The sequence below is a fragment of the Lissotriton helveticus genome, chromosome 7 (genome assembly GCF_964261635.1).
Source record: "Lissotriton helveticus chromosome 7, aLisHel1.1, whole genome shotgun sequence".
Taxonomy (NCBI): Eukaryota; Metazoa; Chordata; class Amphibia; order Caudata; family Salamandridae; genus Lissotriton; species Lissotriton helveticus.
The window spans coordinates 1,775,335,835-1,775,353,575 of record NC_136068.1 but is presented as its reverse complement, the minus strand read 5'-3'; the positions used below and the strand labels follow the sequence as shown (position 1 = coordinate 1,775,353,575).

General features: G+C 43.5%; 1 protein-coding gene across 1 annotated transcript in view; it reads right to left on the bottom strand.

Annotated features, from left to right (window-relative positions):
* The window catches only part of LOC144770765 (ly6/PLAUR domain-containing protein 3-like), a 345,345-nt gene that overhangs the window by 211,747 nt on the left and 115,857 nt on the right, over nucleotides 1-17,741 (bottom strand). Inside the window, exon 2 of the mRNA XM_078655514.1 lies at nucleotides 9,089-9,220. Within this exon, the coding sequence (XP_078511640.1) occupies nucleotides 9,089-9,220 (132 nt within the window). The remainder of the gene's footprint in view (nucleotides 1-9,088; nucleotides 9,221-17,741) is intronic.

The window sequence follows — 17,741 nt, the reverse complement described above, 5'->3', positions numbered from 1 at the left end:
GGTTCCTCTTCACCAGATACCAGCGCTTACTCAAACAGTCTCTAACCCTTGAATGGTAAGCACTGTATCCAGTAACCATCCTTATTTGCTCACTGGTAGTCTCCTTTTTGACACTGTTTGATTCATTAGGTCGAAGTAAGGCCTCCTTATCGATTTTGTTTACTTTGCGTAGTTCTTGGTCTAAGAATTGTGTGCTGTAGCCTCTTTGGATGAATCTCTTGGTCAAGCATTCCTGGGCTTCTGTCAGAGCTGATACCTCACCACAATTGCGTTTCATTCTAAGGTGCCCTTCATAGTGTATGCTCATCTTCAATTTCTTGGCGTACAGAATGGAATTGCCGGCCGTAGGTTTCCTAAACATGCGGGTGTGTAATGCTTTTTCTTTTACATATACTTCTCGATCAAGCAAGGAGACTTGAGACCTGCTGATTGTGCCTGTGAATCTTAGATTCAATGGTATATTCTTTATTTCCTGGGCAAATTGTTGTGCTGGGAGTTCAATCGTGCAAGATGGCGGCGGTGTGAGAGACCGATGAGCTGTACGACCCGACCAGTGCTTCTAAGCTAGAAATGCAGGTTAAACAACGTTGATGGACCGCAGTGTTATACGCCACTTTTACTTCTTTTAGAGCCAGTATTCTCCCAGAAAAATATAGGGGTAATTTCTAACTGTCAGAGAGGCAAGAAACAAGGTGTGAATTGGTGGCGATGGGGACTGAGTCTGCCGTGTTTGGAAAGGAGGCAGCGAGGGGGCAGCTAACGCTCCTAACATCGCAAATTGGTATCACTGTACTACGGTTACTATGGAGAGTGAGACCCAAGGGCCCGTTTTCGCAAGTCGAGACCCAAAGCAGGTTAAAGGAGGAAACGTACCTGGCGCCGCATGCAGTGGGGAGGATTGGCGAACACAACGTCATGGCCCCAAAGAATGCTGAAGCTCTGGCCGCCGCCGCTGCCAAGACGAGAGCAGCGCGGCAGGCTCAGCGGGAGCAGGAGCTCGCCGGACAGTTCGGAAACCAGAGCAGCGATACAGGCGCTGCTATGGAGCTGGATGCAGAGGCTGTCTTAGCCTCCAAAGCGCCCAAGCACGGTGGAGCTGCGGCAAGGAGAGGGAGTACGACCGGCCCCTCGGTGGTCGATTTGCTGCGCAAAGCCCCAGCTCCAGCTAAACTCCTTTCGGGTGGCAGCGGGAAGAGCCAGATAGTCGAGCCGACTGTGCAAAATATCGCAGTGGGTGCAGCATTGATTGCTGAATGCTGCAGTGACAGGGTGGTAGCTAATGCCGAGACTGTTTCAAACACAGTAGTTACTCCCGGTATTCCGGAGGGGGGAGTAGCTATTAGCATAGAGGCAAGCAGTGCTATACTGAAGGGGAATGCTGATGGTAACTCAGAGGCGAATGCGGACATTTCCTAAGTAGTACATCAAGAAGGTATGACCCCTTTACTTTCTTCTGTAATGACTGACGTAAATGCACCTCCTCCTCTAGATATAGGTAACAGCATGGAAGATACCCCCCGCAATCAGACAAATATCCTGATCGTAGCTAATTGTGGAAGTGGGGGGTTAGCAGCCAACAGGAACATGGGGGTACTACAGCACCTACTACAATACCTCAAATGGGGCGTGCTGAAGGTAATTCAATGGACAGTTCGGCTGGACTGGTTGTTGTAGGAGCCATGGAGGAGACGGATAAAGACCCCAGTGATTTTTACTCATTTTCAGATGAAGTCGATTGGTCAGATGAAATTGAAGCTGAGACTGATCTTACTACTGAGAGTGAAGACAATACGAAATATAACGATACCAGGGCAGGCCGAAACACTGTTCTCAGGAGGAAAAAAAGCCATCACGGAGCAGTAGAACTGACCTGGGACTATTCTCCAACAACTCAGTTGGCTAACTCTTCTGGCTCTGTGAGTTCCCCACTAAATCCAACATCATTGAATCCTACTCACCTAGCACAATCAGATCAAGCTACATCCACACTAGACACTGTTTTGAATACTGTGCTTCAAGCTATTGCTGCACATCGGGAGGAGACTTCGCAAGGTGCAGGGGGTGTTACATAAACTATCAAGAACTGTTAACACCTTTAACGACCGAATAACCGAGGTGGAGTCTCCTATTGTCTCCAACGAGGCAGAGGCGGCGGCGACCCACGAGCGGGTTGATTCTCATGAGGCTGAGTTGGCCGATGTAAGGTGGAAACTGGAAGACTGTGAAAACCGCTTACGTAGAAACAACTTGCGTGTTTTAGGCATTCCAGAGGCGACAGAGTGAGACGGTGCCCGCTTGTACGTGATACAGCTTTTCCACAATATTCTGCCCAAACTATCCAACTGGAACTGGGACACGGAAATTCAGCGGGCACATCGAGTTCTCCTTACCTTGAAGACCTCAACAAAACCGGGGGGCTATCCTCAAGCTATCCATGTCTATTTCAGAAACTTTCTTCTCAGACAGGCAATTTCCGAGAAAGCCAGACCTGAAGCACGACGTACTAAAGACTCAGTTTCCTATTTCGTCTGGCCAGACTTTTGCCATGTAACTGTTGAAAGGAGGTGGAGACTCCATCAAATGATTAAACCATTTTCAAGAGAAGAAGGCACAGGCATATCTTAATAATCCTGCTAGGCTAAAAGTAATCTATGTGGGCCAACACACATTTTTTTTCTTCAGAAATTAAGGCAAAAGAATATCTTGATGGTCTGAAATAGATAATAATTTGGGGCAGTAATGGAAATACGGCCACTATTCTTAATATATGCTGAATTATGTTTTTGCCACTTGGGAATGGATGGGGTGGGGAATAGGTAGCACTGCGGTAAGATTTAATACTTATATATCCACACATTTCTCTAATGAAAAATAAGTGAGGGGGAATGATGGGGAAAAAGGAGGGGGGGGAAAAGAAAAAGAGAGAGATGTGTGGATTTATTTCTTTTATTCTTTTTTTGTTTACCCGTGAGATAATATATATGGACTTAGGTAAAAGATAAGCACTGGTTAGGAGACACATTTCCATCACAACAGACTCTCATGGAGTCTAAATGCCTTTTTTTGGGCGCGAGAGGGGAGGGCGGATTGTGTGGGGGTTGGAGTGTGTGGGGGAGAAGTTGGGAGAGAAAGCGTAAAAAAGAGCAACCTCAGATGTACAAGTTCTATAATATTAAATATAAGTAAAAATTTAAACATTTGCAGAGCACAAATCCTGATGTCAGATCCTAAAAAGAAAGCAATTAGGTTTAGTATTATTGGTATCTCATTTAAAAAACTTCAATGGGGAGATTAAAACTATGTTCCTGGAATATTGCTGGGCTGAATGATAAAGGGAAAACGGCTCGCTTATGTGAGATAATCCGGCAGAACTCTTATGATGTGCTCTGTCTCCAAGAGACCCGTCTACCGGTGGATGAGAAGGAGTTGCTAAGAATCCCTGGGTATAGTGTGCTTGTGCTAACAACACAAACCTCTAAAACACGAGGAGTGGCCATTTTAGCTGAAACATTTCTTGGGCAAGCTAAGCGTAGGTTGGCTGATCCTCTGGGTAGATGGGTCATAGTAGAGCTAGAGCTGGGCATTACCATCTGTTCCCTGTACGGTTCCAACCAGGACGATCCTCAGATATTTGAAGAATTGCAACTGGAGCTGGCTTCTTGGTCTAAGACACTAATCCTGTGTGGGGATTTCAATGTATCCTTGGGTTCGGTAAGGGACAGACAGACACAGCACACAAATACTGGTCGCAAGCCTAAAGTTTTTAGAGCAGGTAAGCAATTTATGGATAGTTATGACTTAATAGATATTTGGAATCATAAACATTAAAATGTTCCGGGGTATACTTATTTTTCTTACCCCCACAATAAATATGTGAGGATCGATTATGTAATGACAACTACGGAATATTCCATATATGTAGAAATAGATAAATGTCCAAAAACAATCTCGGACCATAACTCGCTGATTCTCACACTTAACATAGCTAATTTTAATAGACCTCGTACTCAGTGGTCATTTGACGGGAAATTACTGGCCAACAGAGAGTATATACAGCATATAACTGACTGGTCTCAGGAATTTTTTGATTATAATCAATACAGTGCCTCGAGAGTGATGGTCTGGGACTGTTTTAAAGCAGCATTGAGGGGAGAGACTATTGGCTTCGTAGCCAAGCGTAATAAAATACAAGATAATTTTAACCATCTAACGTCTGCATGAGTTAGCTAAACTGGAGGAACAACATGCCACTCAAATATTGTGAGGGGAAGATGGTGGAAACACCTTGCGTAAAATGTTAGTTCTTAAAACCGAACTTAATAGTGGTCTCACTCAACGAGCAGCTGACACTTTCCAGACAAATCAAAATAAAATCTATGAAAATGGGGAGAGGGTCGGAAAACAGTTGGCACTACGCACCCGCCAGAAGCAGTCTTATAATGCGATTGCCTCTATCGATTTTAATGGTCAGAAACATACAACACCTGCTGGTATCACAGAAGCTTTTTGACAATATTATCAAAAACTATATCAAAATGAGGATGAAACCGATCCAAGCGATATTAAAGAATTTCTAAGCGCATGGTTAACTGAGACAGGGATGGTCGGATTATCGATGAAGCTACTAGAGAAGATCTAGGAAAGGAAATCTCGATTACTGAGTTACAAATAGCACTGTCGGGACTCGCCTATGGGAAAGCTGCCGGCCCGGACAAAATCCCATTATATTTATATAAAATTCTTGAAGCGCAAATATCGCCATATATATTAGATTTATTCCTTGGGATACAATGGAGTGGCATTCCACCTGAGACGTGGAAGCAAACAAATATAGTTATTTTTCCTAAAAAAGGAAAGCCTCCGGAATATCCTTCCTCATATCGTCCAATCTCGTTAATTAATTCCGATTCAAAGTTTATGCCAAGATTCTCGCCAATCGGCTCGGTGGGGTCATCGAACATCTGGTCTCCCCGTGGCAGGACGGCTTTATCCCTGGAAAGGGTACTACAGATCACACTCGTAGGGCCATCTCTCTTTTCGACATCATGAGTGTGACGGGGGGCCAGATGTCGATGATCCTACTCAATGCCGAGAAGGCTTTCGACCGAGTCTCTTGGAAGTTCCTATGGGAAGTCCTTGAAATGAATAACTTTGGACCAGGGTTTGCCAAATCAATCAAGGCAATGTACTCAGACCCTAGGGCTAGACTCTGTGTAATGGGCATAGAATCGGGATTAATTAATGTACAAAGAGGCACAAGGCAGGGCTGTCCATGCTCGCCGATTTTGTTTGCCTTGTTTATTAATCCATTAATTTTAAAATTAATTGCATCCCGTACAATAGAACCCATTACGGTGGGTATCTATGAAACCAAGATACTGGCATATGCCGATGATGTGGCAGTATTAACACCTAACCCTGCTGAGGCAATTCAGGAAATCGAGCGAATCACTCAGACTTTTGGTTACTATTCAATGGTTTTGTGCAAAGAGAATATTTCTTATGAAAATCCAAAGAAGGTGGATAATGCTATCTATCTCGGAGTTTGTATCTCCCCCAAGGTAGAAACTATCAACAAGCTCAACTACGAACCCCTAATGAAGACCATTAAAAAGGATCTCATAAGGGTAAATAGTCTCCACCTATCAATCATTGGCAGGGGGAATTTTTATAAAATTAACATCCTTCCTAGGATATTATATCTATTTCGCGCTATCCCCCTGATGGTTGATGATAATATTATTAAAACTATTTACTCACACATGTCCAATTTATTTGGAAGTAAGGTAAAATAAGAAGGGCTCTGTCATACCTATCATTACCACAGCCCAAGGGAGGATTGACGATCCCTAATATGATGTTATATCTCTGGGCATCTCTTCTCCAGCAAATTACACCATTATTCAACCCAAAAATACCAACTGGAATCATACAAGATGGGGAGATACCGTCAATATATGAATTAGCAATTGGGGACAAAGCCAGAGGGCTGCTTCTAAGACAATTGGAGCCGTCTTACTTTAAGAAAGTAAAATTTAAGATCATCCATAGTGCATACAATATTTGGAAAAAGTCCTCCAAACATCTAGTAATATCAAAATTTAATAAGTATACCCCATTGTGGCACTCTTCTGTTTTACCAATTCAAATCAATGATAGAACTGCCAAAAAATGGGAACGCATGCGGATTGCTATAGTGGGTGATTTTCTTGGTCAGGAACCAAGTACTGGATTTCTGAATTTGCAAACAAAATTTTCTGTGCTTAGTAGTGATTTTCTTAAATATATACAGGTGAATACTGTTCTTAATCAAGTTATTCCTAGAATTACGCTGGAAAGCATCCCCTTCTTTGAGCTTATAGGGAAACGGTCTACTAGGATAGGTACTATTTATGACCTACTAATCGAGAAACAACGAGACGATCTGGAACATGTTGAGAGTGCTTGGGAGGGCAAACTCGATAATTCCAATGTGGATATTGACATGTCAATATTGCTATCGTCTAAATTATTTTTAGCATCTAATCTAAAATCGCAACTTTACAAAACCATATATAACTTATACTACACGCCAGCTAAGTTATATACCTAGGGCAAAAGAACAAATGATGAATGTCCAAGATGCGGTTTGGGTCCCGCAAACCTAATACATATTCTCTCTGAATGTTCCAAACTAGACCTATTTAAAAAAATTATATCTGATTATTGGGAGGAAGTCTTTGGTCATAAAGTGTCGGTATCAACAACACTTTATCTAGTAGGCTATGATAATACTCTTGGGCATAATAAGGAGGAGGAATCATGTTTATTACTGGGTACGACGCTGTATCAGATTATAATTTCAGCCCAGTGAAAGGAAGTTGATCCTCCTATGTTTCAAATGTGGTTAACCCGCTTTTTAGGAATTTATAACCAAGAAAAAGCCATTTATGCAGGGGTAAAAAGTCTAGAATACGTGGATGCCAAATTTGGTCTCCAATTACCGTCTGGAGTAATGATATAAGGAATGCTCTGTGATGATTGATTATGTAGATTGTTATGCTTTGATAACTTATATGAGAGAAAATGTAATGTTTTTATAACAATACTATTAATTGACTTCGATCTTAATCTTTACTAATGTTTACTGCTGTAACCTGATATCTCTTTCATATGTATTTTTATATTACCGGAGTATGAATCATGTATTTTGTATTATCTGAAACTGCTCTATTAAAAATAAAAATTGTTGTGCTGATTCCAATATACTGTAATATTCTTTTTCCATTCTCTAGCATGTTCAACTTTGAGCAGCTGCTCCTCCCACCAGCCCATATGCAAATTAGCATAGATGGGTGCAAAGCAGGTGCCCATTGCCGTTGCCTTGCATCTGCTTAAATGTGTCACTACCAAACTTAAAATAGTTGTTGTTCAGACATAGTCTACACATTTCTATCAACATTCAGTGCTGATATATTGAAATTGGTTGTGTATTCAAGAAATGCTGCAAGGCCCATAGCCCATGCTCGTATAAAGGCTTGTCACGTCTAGTTTAGTTAGAAGATAAGAATCCTTTCACACCACATTACTGATCTTATTCAAAAAGGCTCTAGTATCTTGGATATACACAGGAAGTTATTAACGAACTCCTGAAGAAAATAATCCAAGTACCTGGAGATGGGTTCAAATAGACAGAAATTATGGGCCTACCAGGTGGGGTCACTTTATTTTTATGATCCTTTGGAATAAGGTAAAAACTTGTGTGACTGGATTTTCTACGTTCAAAAACAGGTATTCGCCCTGAGATAGCATGCCCAAACCTCACCATCTAGCAAGATCTTTCAAGTATTTGTTTTTCACCTCTGTTAAAATTGCTGTGTGGTACTTTTAGGTAGCATTGATTGTCCCTCAGTTGTGTCTTGGCTTCCTCATTATACAAATCAAATGGTCGAAGGACCACGTTGCCTACTTTGTCCTATTGTCGCACTACTATCTCTTTTCTATTTCTTATCTTCACAACAGGCATGGAGTATTTCTTATCATATTGACTACCACTTTTCATTAGGGTCTTACAGGAAGTTATTGATAACTCTTTTAAATCATTAATTATAAATTCAGAAAAAACATCAATTGCATCCTTTGGGGAATTGGGAGTAAAGAATGATTTTGGCTTGAACATGGTTTTAATACTTTTATAAATATCTAAACCAAAAGCACCAGCAGTTTCACTCAAAGTCCCAGGTATTGGCAGTCCCTCACATTCCTGCTCGAGTTGATTTAAATCAGGTAATAACTCCAGATCACCAACTTCTTGATCCAGAGTTCCGTCTGCATCTGCCTGTATCTTCCCAAATTGCTCTTTTCTATTGGAGAAACACTTTTTAAGCTTCAGCCTCCTGACAAACTTGTAGAAGTCAATGCGGGTTTGGGCATAATTAAAATTTGTCCTGTACAGTATGATAAACCCAGTGATAGTATTTGGGTTTCTTCTTCCTGTGAGACTCAGATTAGACAAATTAATTATTGTTGCTGGATCACCCATTAGTCGCTTTGGAAAGGTTCTTTCACCTGGCTCCAGATCGTAGTTCCATTCCCGCCCTGTCGGGCCTTATGCCTCCTTGGTGCTCTTTTCTTTTTCGTTGCAGTCGTTGTGTGGTATTTTGAGTCCTGTCCAGGCGTAAAAAACGCAGCTCGTCAATTACAAATGGGAACTGTTGTTGATCCCTGCTACGGTTGTCACACCTGTTCCTATCCTCTGAACCAGTGTCCACATCTGAACTCACAAATGTGCTAAGATTTTGAGTAAAGATAGTAAATTTATACTTACTTATTTTTACTTACTCTCTAGATATTTTGAAGCTCAGTATTTTTTAGGTGATAATTTGCCCCCAAGATATTTTTAGCCTAGCTATGCTGACATACAAGAATTATACAAATAGATTGTGTTTTAGCTACATTTGAAGAATTCAGGTCATACACAGTTTCCAGCATTAGGTCCATTATTGCACAGATTTAGGAGAAGACAGTAGAAAACATATCAGATAGTTCTGACAGCATATGCGAGTCACTATTGGTAGAGGGAACTTGAAAATTATTATGGTTACCCTACCTATGGTTACAATAGTGATGGCCTCCAGACAGATGTTCCGTGGCGCGGTACACTCCTCCATCTTAATACGGTCTGCTGCACATCCTCCATCATTAAAATCCTTGCAGGAAAAGCAACGGAGGCTGGCAACCCCTGAAAGAGCAATGTGAATGTAAGAAGTTAGGTTAAGGGAGTGTAAACCCTGCTCAAGCAACAACCACAGTTCATGTCACTGTGAACCCCAAGAGTCACTAAATTAACTATGCTTACCCCTCTGGTAGCTTAGCACAAAAGCAGTCAGTCTTAACTTAGCGGCACTGTGTTGAGAATTTATGCAGCACTGAAATAATAATGAAGTGAAAACACAATACAAGAAAAATCCCACACCAATTTAACAACATAGAGTAAATTTTAATAAATAAAAAATGCAAAATCAGGGCGATCAACAGTGTTACTTGGGTGGTTTTGGCTAGCAGGTAGGCCCGGATCTTCTGTCGGTTCTTCTGACAACTTTTAGGGTTAGGCAGGAGGAGCACATTTATTGCCACTTCTAAGGGTGTAGGTCTGGATGTGCAGCAACTGGGAGGTTGTGACACAATCCACCAGATGCCAAGGTCTCTGGAACTTATGTCCTTGTAGCTCACACAAGAGGCTGGCCAACTAGCCCTTTGAGTCATTCTTGTAGTCTTGTGCTCGAGCATCAGGGCAGTCCTCTAGGGAGCAAGGTGGGTGTCAAACAGAAGGGCAGTCCAGTGGTAGCAGTAGGATTGTCCTCTAGGGTACAAAGCAGGCCTCAAGCAAAAGGACAGTACTCTGGAGTACAAGGTAGTAATTCTGATGTCCTCCGCAAGTTCAGGAGTGTACTGAAGAGTTGGTCTGAGAGCACAATATTTGGACCTGATGCCAGCCTTTAAAGTGAGGAAAATATTTATGCCACCCCCATATCCGGTTCTGGAGAGTTCCTCCCTTATCCTTTCAAGGCTCCAAGAAGTCTAGGGTCACACACAAGTAGTGTTAGGTTTTTGTGTGTGTGCTGGAAGCAGCCGCCATAGAGGTGCAAGTGGGTCAAGGAATACCTCCCTTCCAATTTGGTAAGATGGCCCATCCTGCCTACACCTAAGCCCCACTGTCCACTTTCTAGGAGGAATACACAACGCCTTATAGCAGGGTCATATGACTGAGTACATGCCAGCAGGCACTAAATGGTGAGACCAAGTAAATGCACATTTTCTGAAAGTGGCATTTACAGAACTGTGACTTGAAACTCAACTTTATCATAAATTAGGGTTTTAAATTATAATTTGTTAAAGACCCAACATGGTATTTCTACCTGTTTCTAATCAAATGTTAGCACGTATTAAATGTAATTAGCTAACCCATAGTGAAACCATGCATTTCGGTGTTTTCCACTACTAGAACATGTTAAACCTATAAACAGATGCTAAATACAATTTATCAAACCCTGTTGGCTGTTTAGGGACTACCTTAGGGGTTATGTATATCTATTAAAAAGGAGGTTTAGGCCTTCCAGGTTTATTTTGCCAGGTCAAAATGGCAGTTTAAAACTGATCTACTGGCTACAATGGCATGTCTGAGACTTGTTTTAAAGGGCTTTTTTAGTGGGTGACATAGTGAGTGCTGCAGGTACACTAGTAGCATTTAAGGTAAAAGGCCCTGGGTACTAGGGACTCATAAGAAAAAAGAATGTGCCAATCGGGTGTAAACCAATTTTACCATTTTTCCAGCAGAGATCAAAAGCACTTTCCCACTGACTGGCAGTGGTAAAATGCAAAGTCCTAATGCCAATGATAACAAAGTTCAGAAAACAGGAGCAGAGAAGGCAACATATTTGGGGTAAGACCACTCCTAAGATGGCAAGTCTTAACGTGAGAATCACTTTTTCCGTAGTGTTTCTTAAACCTGAATCTGGAAGACTTTCTTACTTCTTGTGTTGAGTGTTCCAATGGTTATAAAATAGAGAAGCACCACCCATGAATTCTGCTTATTAAAGACAACCTCCTCTGAAGAGTGCATTTCTTTCTGGAGAACCACCTCATGTGAAGAGTGCTTTTGATAATATGAGGAGAAGAACTCTCTTTGATTGGTGTGTCCATATTGTTAATTTGCACAACTAGCTCCTGTAGATAGGGCTTGACTAGTAGGAATGCGGCCAGGGATAGGTCGGCGGAGCGGAGTTTCCTGTTGGGTACGTAGAAGGAGAGTCTGCTGTTGAGGTAGGCAGGGCCGGTCTTGTGGAGTGCTTTGTGTTCGTGGATCATGAGCTTGAAAGTGATTCTTTTGTCGACGGGGGAGCCAGTGCAGTTCTCTGAGGTGCGAGGTGATGTGGTTTCTGCGTGGGACGTCTAGGACCAGTCGTGCGGAAGCGTTCTGGATTCTTTGGAGTCTGCTGATGAGTTTGGCCGGGGCTCCGGCGTAGAGGGCGTTTCCATAGTCGAGACGGCTGCTGATGAAGGTGTGGGTGACGGTTTTCTGAGTGTTCATCGGGATCCATCTGTAGATCTTGCGGAGCATGTGCAGGGTGTGGAAGTAGGTGGAGGAGACTGCGTTGACTTGGCTGGTCATGCTGAGCTTGGAGTCGAGAATGACCCCCAGGTTGCGTGCATGGTTGATGGGCGCCGGGGGGGTCCCAGAGATGGGGCCACCAGGAGTCGCCCCATGCTGAGGGGTTGGGCACAAGGATGAGGATCTCCGTCTTGTCCGTGTTCAACTTGAGCCGGCTTGCTTCCATCCAGTCTGCGACGGCATTCATTCCCAGGTGCAGGTTGGATTTTGCGGTGAGGGGGTCTTTGGTGAGGGAGAGGATGAGTTGGGTGTTGTCGGCATAGGAGATTATGTTGAGGTCTGGCGATGCGAGCGAGGGGAGCCATGTAGACGTTGAACAGCGTTGGACTGAGGGAGGATCCCTGAGGGACGCCGCAGATGTTTTTGGTGGTTCCGGATTGTAACGGGGGAGGAGGACTCTCTTGGTTCTGTCGGTGAGGAAGGAGGTGGTCCAGTCCAGGGCCTTGTCTCTGATCCCTGCGTCGTAGAGGCATGTGCGAAGTGTGTGTTGGCAGACGGTGTCGAAGGCGGCGGAGAGGTCGAGGAGGATGAGGGCTGCTGTCTCGCCGTTGTCGAGTAGGATTCTGATGTCGTCTGTGCCGGCGATGAGGGCGGTCTCGCTGCTGTGGTTGCTGCGGAAACCAGATTGGGAGGGGTCCAGGATGTTGTTGTCTTCTAGTAGCGGGTGAGTTGGGTGTTGACAGTTTTTTCAATGACTTTAGCTGGGAACGGAAGCAGGGAGATGGGCCGGAAGTTCTTGAGGTCGCTCGGGTCCGTCTTGGGCTTCTTAAGTCTGGCGTTGATCTCGGCGTGCTCCCAGGCCTCGGGAAAGGTGGCGGTTTTGAAGGAGAGGTTGACGACGTTGCGTAGGGGGGTTGCGATGAGGCTGTTGACTTTGTTGGCGATGTGGTGGGGGAGAGGGTCCGACGGGGAGCCTGAGTGGATGCTGCTCATGGTGTTGATTATGTCCTCGGAGCTTTCGTTGGTCCATGTGGTCAGAGAGACGTGGTCGTTCGGGTTGGGTGTGTTCGTAGTAGTAGGGTACGTCGGGTACATTCGGGGGTTGAAGCTGTTGTGGATGTTGGTGATTTTGTGGTGGAAGAAGGTGGCTAGTGCGTCGCACAAGGCTTGCGACGGCAGGATGTCATTGGTGCAGGAGCTGGGGCTGGAGAGTTCTTTCATGATGCTAAAGAGCTCTTTGCTGTTGTGTGCGTTGTTGTCCAGGCGGTCTTTGAATGAGGCTCTTTTCTTGGTCCTGATGAGGTGGTGGTGGTTGCGGATGGCGTCTTTGTGGGCTGCGTGGTTGGCGTGTGTTCTGTCGTTGTGCCAGGAATTTTCGAGTTTTCGGCAGGTGCGTTTGGAGGCCAGGACCTCTGGGGTGAACCAGCTGGCTCTCAGGCTGGTGTCTCTGTCGGTGGGTTGTCGTACTGGTGCTATGGTGCTGGCACAGTTTTCCATCCAGAGTCTGAGTGAGCGGGCCCCATCCTCTGGGTCGGTGGGGCTGGTCTGGAGTCTAGAGCGAGGTGGGTTTCCAGCTGTTCTTTGGTAACTTTGCCCCAGCGTCGGCGGAGGATCTGTGGGGTGCAGTGGTGGGGGACGGGTTTTTGGAAGGTGAAGTGGATGCAGTGTTTGTCGGTCCAGGTGAGCTCGGGGGCGTGGCTGTAGGCGACATGTGGGCTGGAGGAAAAGATGGCATTGAGCATGTGGCAGGCGATGTGAGTAGGGGTAGTGACGATCTGTTTCAGTCTGAGGGTGGCGAGGTTGTCGACCAGGGTGGAGGAGTTGCTGTCATTGTTATTTTCCAGATGGAAGTTCAGGTCGCCGAGCAGGATGTAATTGGCGGAGGTCAGTGCGTGCGTGCTGTTGAGGTCAGCGATGGAGTTGCTGAATTGGGGGCATGGGCCGGGTGGTCTGTAGATGAGGGTGCCTCTGAGGGTTGTTTTGCGGTCCGTGTGAATCTTGAAGTGCATGTGTTCCGCTGCGGTGAGGGTGTCGTCGGTGTTCGTAGAGACCCTGATGGTGTTCTTCTGGACGATGGCGATTCCTCCTCTGGCTACGTTGGCGCGGTCTCTGCGGGAGATCTTGTATCCGTCGGGAATGGCCACTGCGATGTCTGGGGAGGAGGTTACGTTCAGCCAGGTCCCGGTCAGGATGGGGATGTCTGGGGATGCGGTGGTGAGTCGGTCCCATATCTCGAAGGCGTGCTTGCTTGCATGGCGGGTGTTCAGCAGAATGCAGCGCAGTCGTTGGGTCCCGTTTCTGTAGGTGCTTTGGCATCGTTGGTGCAGGTGAAGGTGCAGTTTCGGCAGTTTTGGCAGAGTTAATACAGGGGAACTACTGCCTCTGATCAGTTAACATTAGTATGGAAATCCATTGCCTGTGAACTGTTCATCACTAGTGCTAATATGGAAGAAGAACTCAGTGACTGCTTGGTGTGACTATGGAAGGAATGTGGTGGGCTGTGTCCTAGAAGTGCAGCTAATGAATGTAATAGGAGTACATCCAGAGGGCCCACTTAGGATCCATTAAAGGGAAACAAGCCCTCCGATACTCCTGTCATTTTTTGTGTACAATCGTAGGAGTACACGCTCCACAGTGCTGGGGCCTGATTTTAGGTCTGGTGTTAACCAAACCCTTATATATATATATATATATATATATATATATATATATATATATATATATATATATTCACTGAAAAAACCATAGGTTATAGACCATATATAGTTAGGAATAAGCATTTACAAAACCTTGAAAATTCACTGAAAAAACCATAGGTTATAGACCATATATAGTTAGGAATTAGCATTTAAAAAACCTTATTTTACTCACACAAAACCATTGAAATTCCATATATAGTTAGTTGCACTAACTATATATCGCGCACCCGCAATCCACTGCTGATCATGTCACATATTACATCATTCATGACATGGTCAGTGACATCACTGATGACATCACTGATGACATCTCAAATGACATCACTGATGACATCACTGATGACAACATCCAGTGACTGTATGTTTCTGTAAAGTTAAAATATGTCTTACATATTGAAGAATGAGTGGATGTATAAGTGTCTGGATAAAGGATTTAGTAGGTGCGTGACTGACTGTATGAGTGAGTGATTAAATGTGTCTCACTGAATGCATGGGTTAGTGACTAAACTGTCTTAATTTGTGCATCATTATGTCTGTTGTTCTGTAAACTGCTGCATGTGTTGATCATTAGCTATACGAGAGGCTATATGTGTTATTAATTGGTTGCCCAAGTATTTCTATGGGAGATTGAGTTTGTGTGGGGGTGGCTGGAAGGTGTGTGACTCTATGCATAGATGTGTGAGCAGTTTATTCACTAGGTGTATGAGTTCAAGAGTGCATGTGGAAACAGCTACATGGGCAGTTGACTGTGTGCATGAGTGTATTGATGAGTGAATGGATATCTCAATGCTACATGTCATAGTAAGTACATATGTAAAACACAGTACATGTGAGAGTTGGCATATATAAATAACTGTGCATGAGAGCCACTGAATGAGTGAGTGGTTGTATCGATCATTGTGAACTTGTATCAGGGATTGTATAAGAGAGTAAATATGTGTTAGTATATGTTTCAATAAGTAAGGTGTGTTTAACTGTATAGTTGAAGAAATGGAGGTGAGATTGTTTCTTTGCATGACTGACTGGGTGTGTGAGTAACTCCATGGATGAGTGGCAGTGTGTGAGTGTCTGTATACACTGAGTGTATCTAAGGTTATATTAGAGTCTGAAGAGGTTTATCGTATTAGCACAAGAATGATGTCAAATGAGATGTCATCAGTGATGTCATCAGTGATGTCATTTGAGATGTCATCAGTGATGTCATCAGTGATGTCACTGACCATGTCATGAATGATGTAATATGTGACATGATCAGCAGTGGATTGCGGGTGCGCGATATATAGTTAGTGCAACTAACTATATATGGAATTTCAATGGTTTTGTGTGAGTAAAATAAGGTTTTTTAAATGCTAATTCCTAACTATATATGGTCTATAACCTATGGTTTTTTCAGTGAATTTTCAAGGTTTTGTAAATGCTAATTCCTAACTATATATGGTCTATAACCTATGGTTTTTTCAGTGAATTTCAATGGTTTTTTAATAGCAAATATCATAAGCTGTCGAATGTCAAGTACGTGGTAAGTGAAAACATTTTCGTGTTTATGCACACTGATCTGCTTTGAATGGTGCCCCCCCCCCTCATTTCTATTAGGAGTACTCTCTCTTTGCAGATAGTGAAAGGTAGTTAACGCAGGCCTTTGCCCCCGTTGTAATCCGTCGTGCCTGCTTCTCTCTCCATTTGATTGATTGTTATCCAAGTATTTACTGTTTTAGAATTAGTTCTCTTTGGTTCATTCTCTATTTACAAACAAACACAGAGTCGCAATACTCTGTTTAGTCTTTGCAGATAACGAAAAATCGTGTAAAAAAAAAGAAAAGGAATCGAGCAAAATCAGTAGGCCACTAATGGGATCTCTTTTTGACCTCGCTAAAATAGAAACATTAGGAACAACCCCTCATGACAAATACAAAACTAGTGAGATGAACTGAACTCCACACAATGATGGCTGCAAAACAGCTCGGCTCCGCCACCCACCCCGCCCAAAATAACGATAAAGAACGGCTGCCATGATTGGTTGCGGAATGACCACGACGGAGCTACGAAATGGTGCTGCTCTCATGCTAACCCCAGCTTCAGTCTGAAACATCCAGAAACACTGTAGACTACCAATTCGATCAGTTCCGGTAGCGCCCCAATGTAACCCGGTAGAGAAGAACTAGCCCTCCCCTCTTTGACTGATGGTTCTTGTTGCCTGTCCCTTCTGTTGTCATTTAACAGAACTATTTAGCCTGCTGAAAGGGGTTGTGTTCCGACCGCTGGTTGGTGGAGACATTTTGACTATATTCTGTACCTGCGTTGTCGCGTAATGCGTCATATGACGCGCCGCGTTAGCGCATCCGGAAGTCATCCGGGGCGCGCAGCGCGTAACGTAAGCATAACAAGTCATGTGACTTGTTAATAAAACTTTTCATTGGTTCATTTTACTTTTCTTATTGTAATGATGAAAGGCTTGGTCATATGACCTAAAAATTACGCTTTTCATTACTTCCGAACATTATTTTTTCTTAAATATATGTTATAATGTTCCAGGCTAATGTACTTTCCCGGAAATTTTACAACTGTCCTGCAAGTAAAATATATTCTTTTTTCGAGAAAAAGAGCGTTTCTTCGTCCCATGACGGAGCCGTTGAGCAAAAGAGGGTCGACCTGCTGTCTTAGTCGCCGATACGCCTGAATATGAGATTCTTATCGATCACTTTATGTTGCAGGAATAGAAAACACAACAGCCCTTGACCATTTATCTTTACTGCGTTCCTTCGTATTATACCTTTTACCCTTCATGTAATTGGTCTGCTTTATTTCACTTGCCTTTTAATGATTCTAAAACAGTCACTATTATTAAAAACTTTACCAATGTATATACTACTAGCATGTTTTCCTTTAAAAACCTTTATTGTGAAAATATCATTATACAAATACGAGCCTATAACCACGTGGGCCTGCCACAGAGCAAACTGTAATCGTATATGATGAATAGACATTTACACTGTAGAGGAACGTAACGGGCGGGCCATTAGGTTGCAAGAACTAAGGTGTCTAACAGTTACGGAATCGGTGGACGTACATTTTATAATTAAAATACGACAGGGCCAGTTACAATAAAATTATCTAGATATACATTTGCGGGCAAGTACCATGGGTGACGTTAATTCGAACTTTCAACAGTACAGTAATCAATAACACATCAGAACTTAATATCAATAGGGATGTCGAAATAGTCAATCAATTCTCGTCCCCGCCCGCCATGTGCTTCAAAACTGCATACGTATCTCGTGATTTCAAGGTTCTGCAACCAGTACACAACAAGGAGTTACGAGTCCCATTTATTCCGGCGCCATTTTGGGCGAGGACGGGCAGGTCCAGGATATAGTCAAAATGTCTCTACCAACCATCGACTATGATGATGTTCATATGCTGTATTTATTAGAGTAACACTCATCTGTCCACAT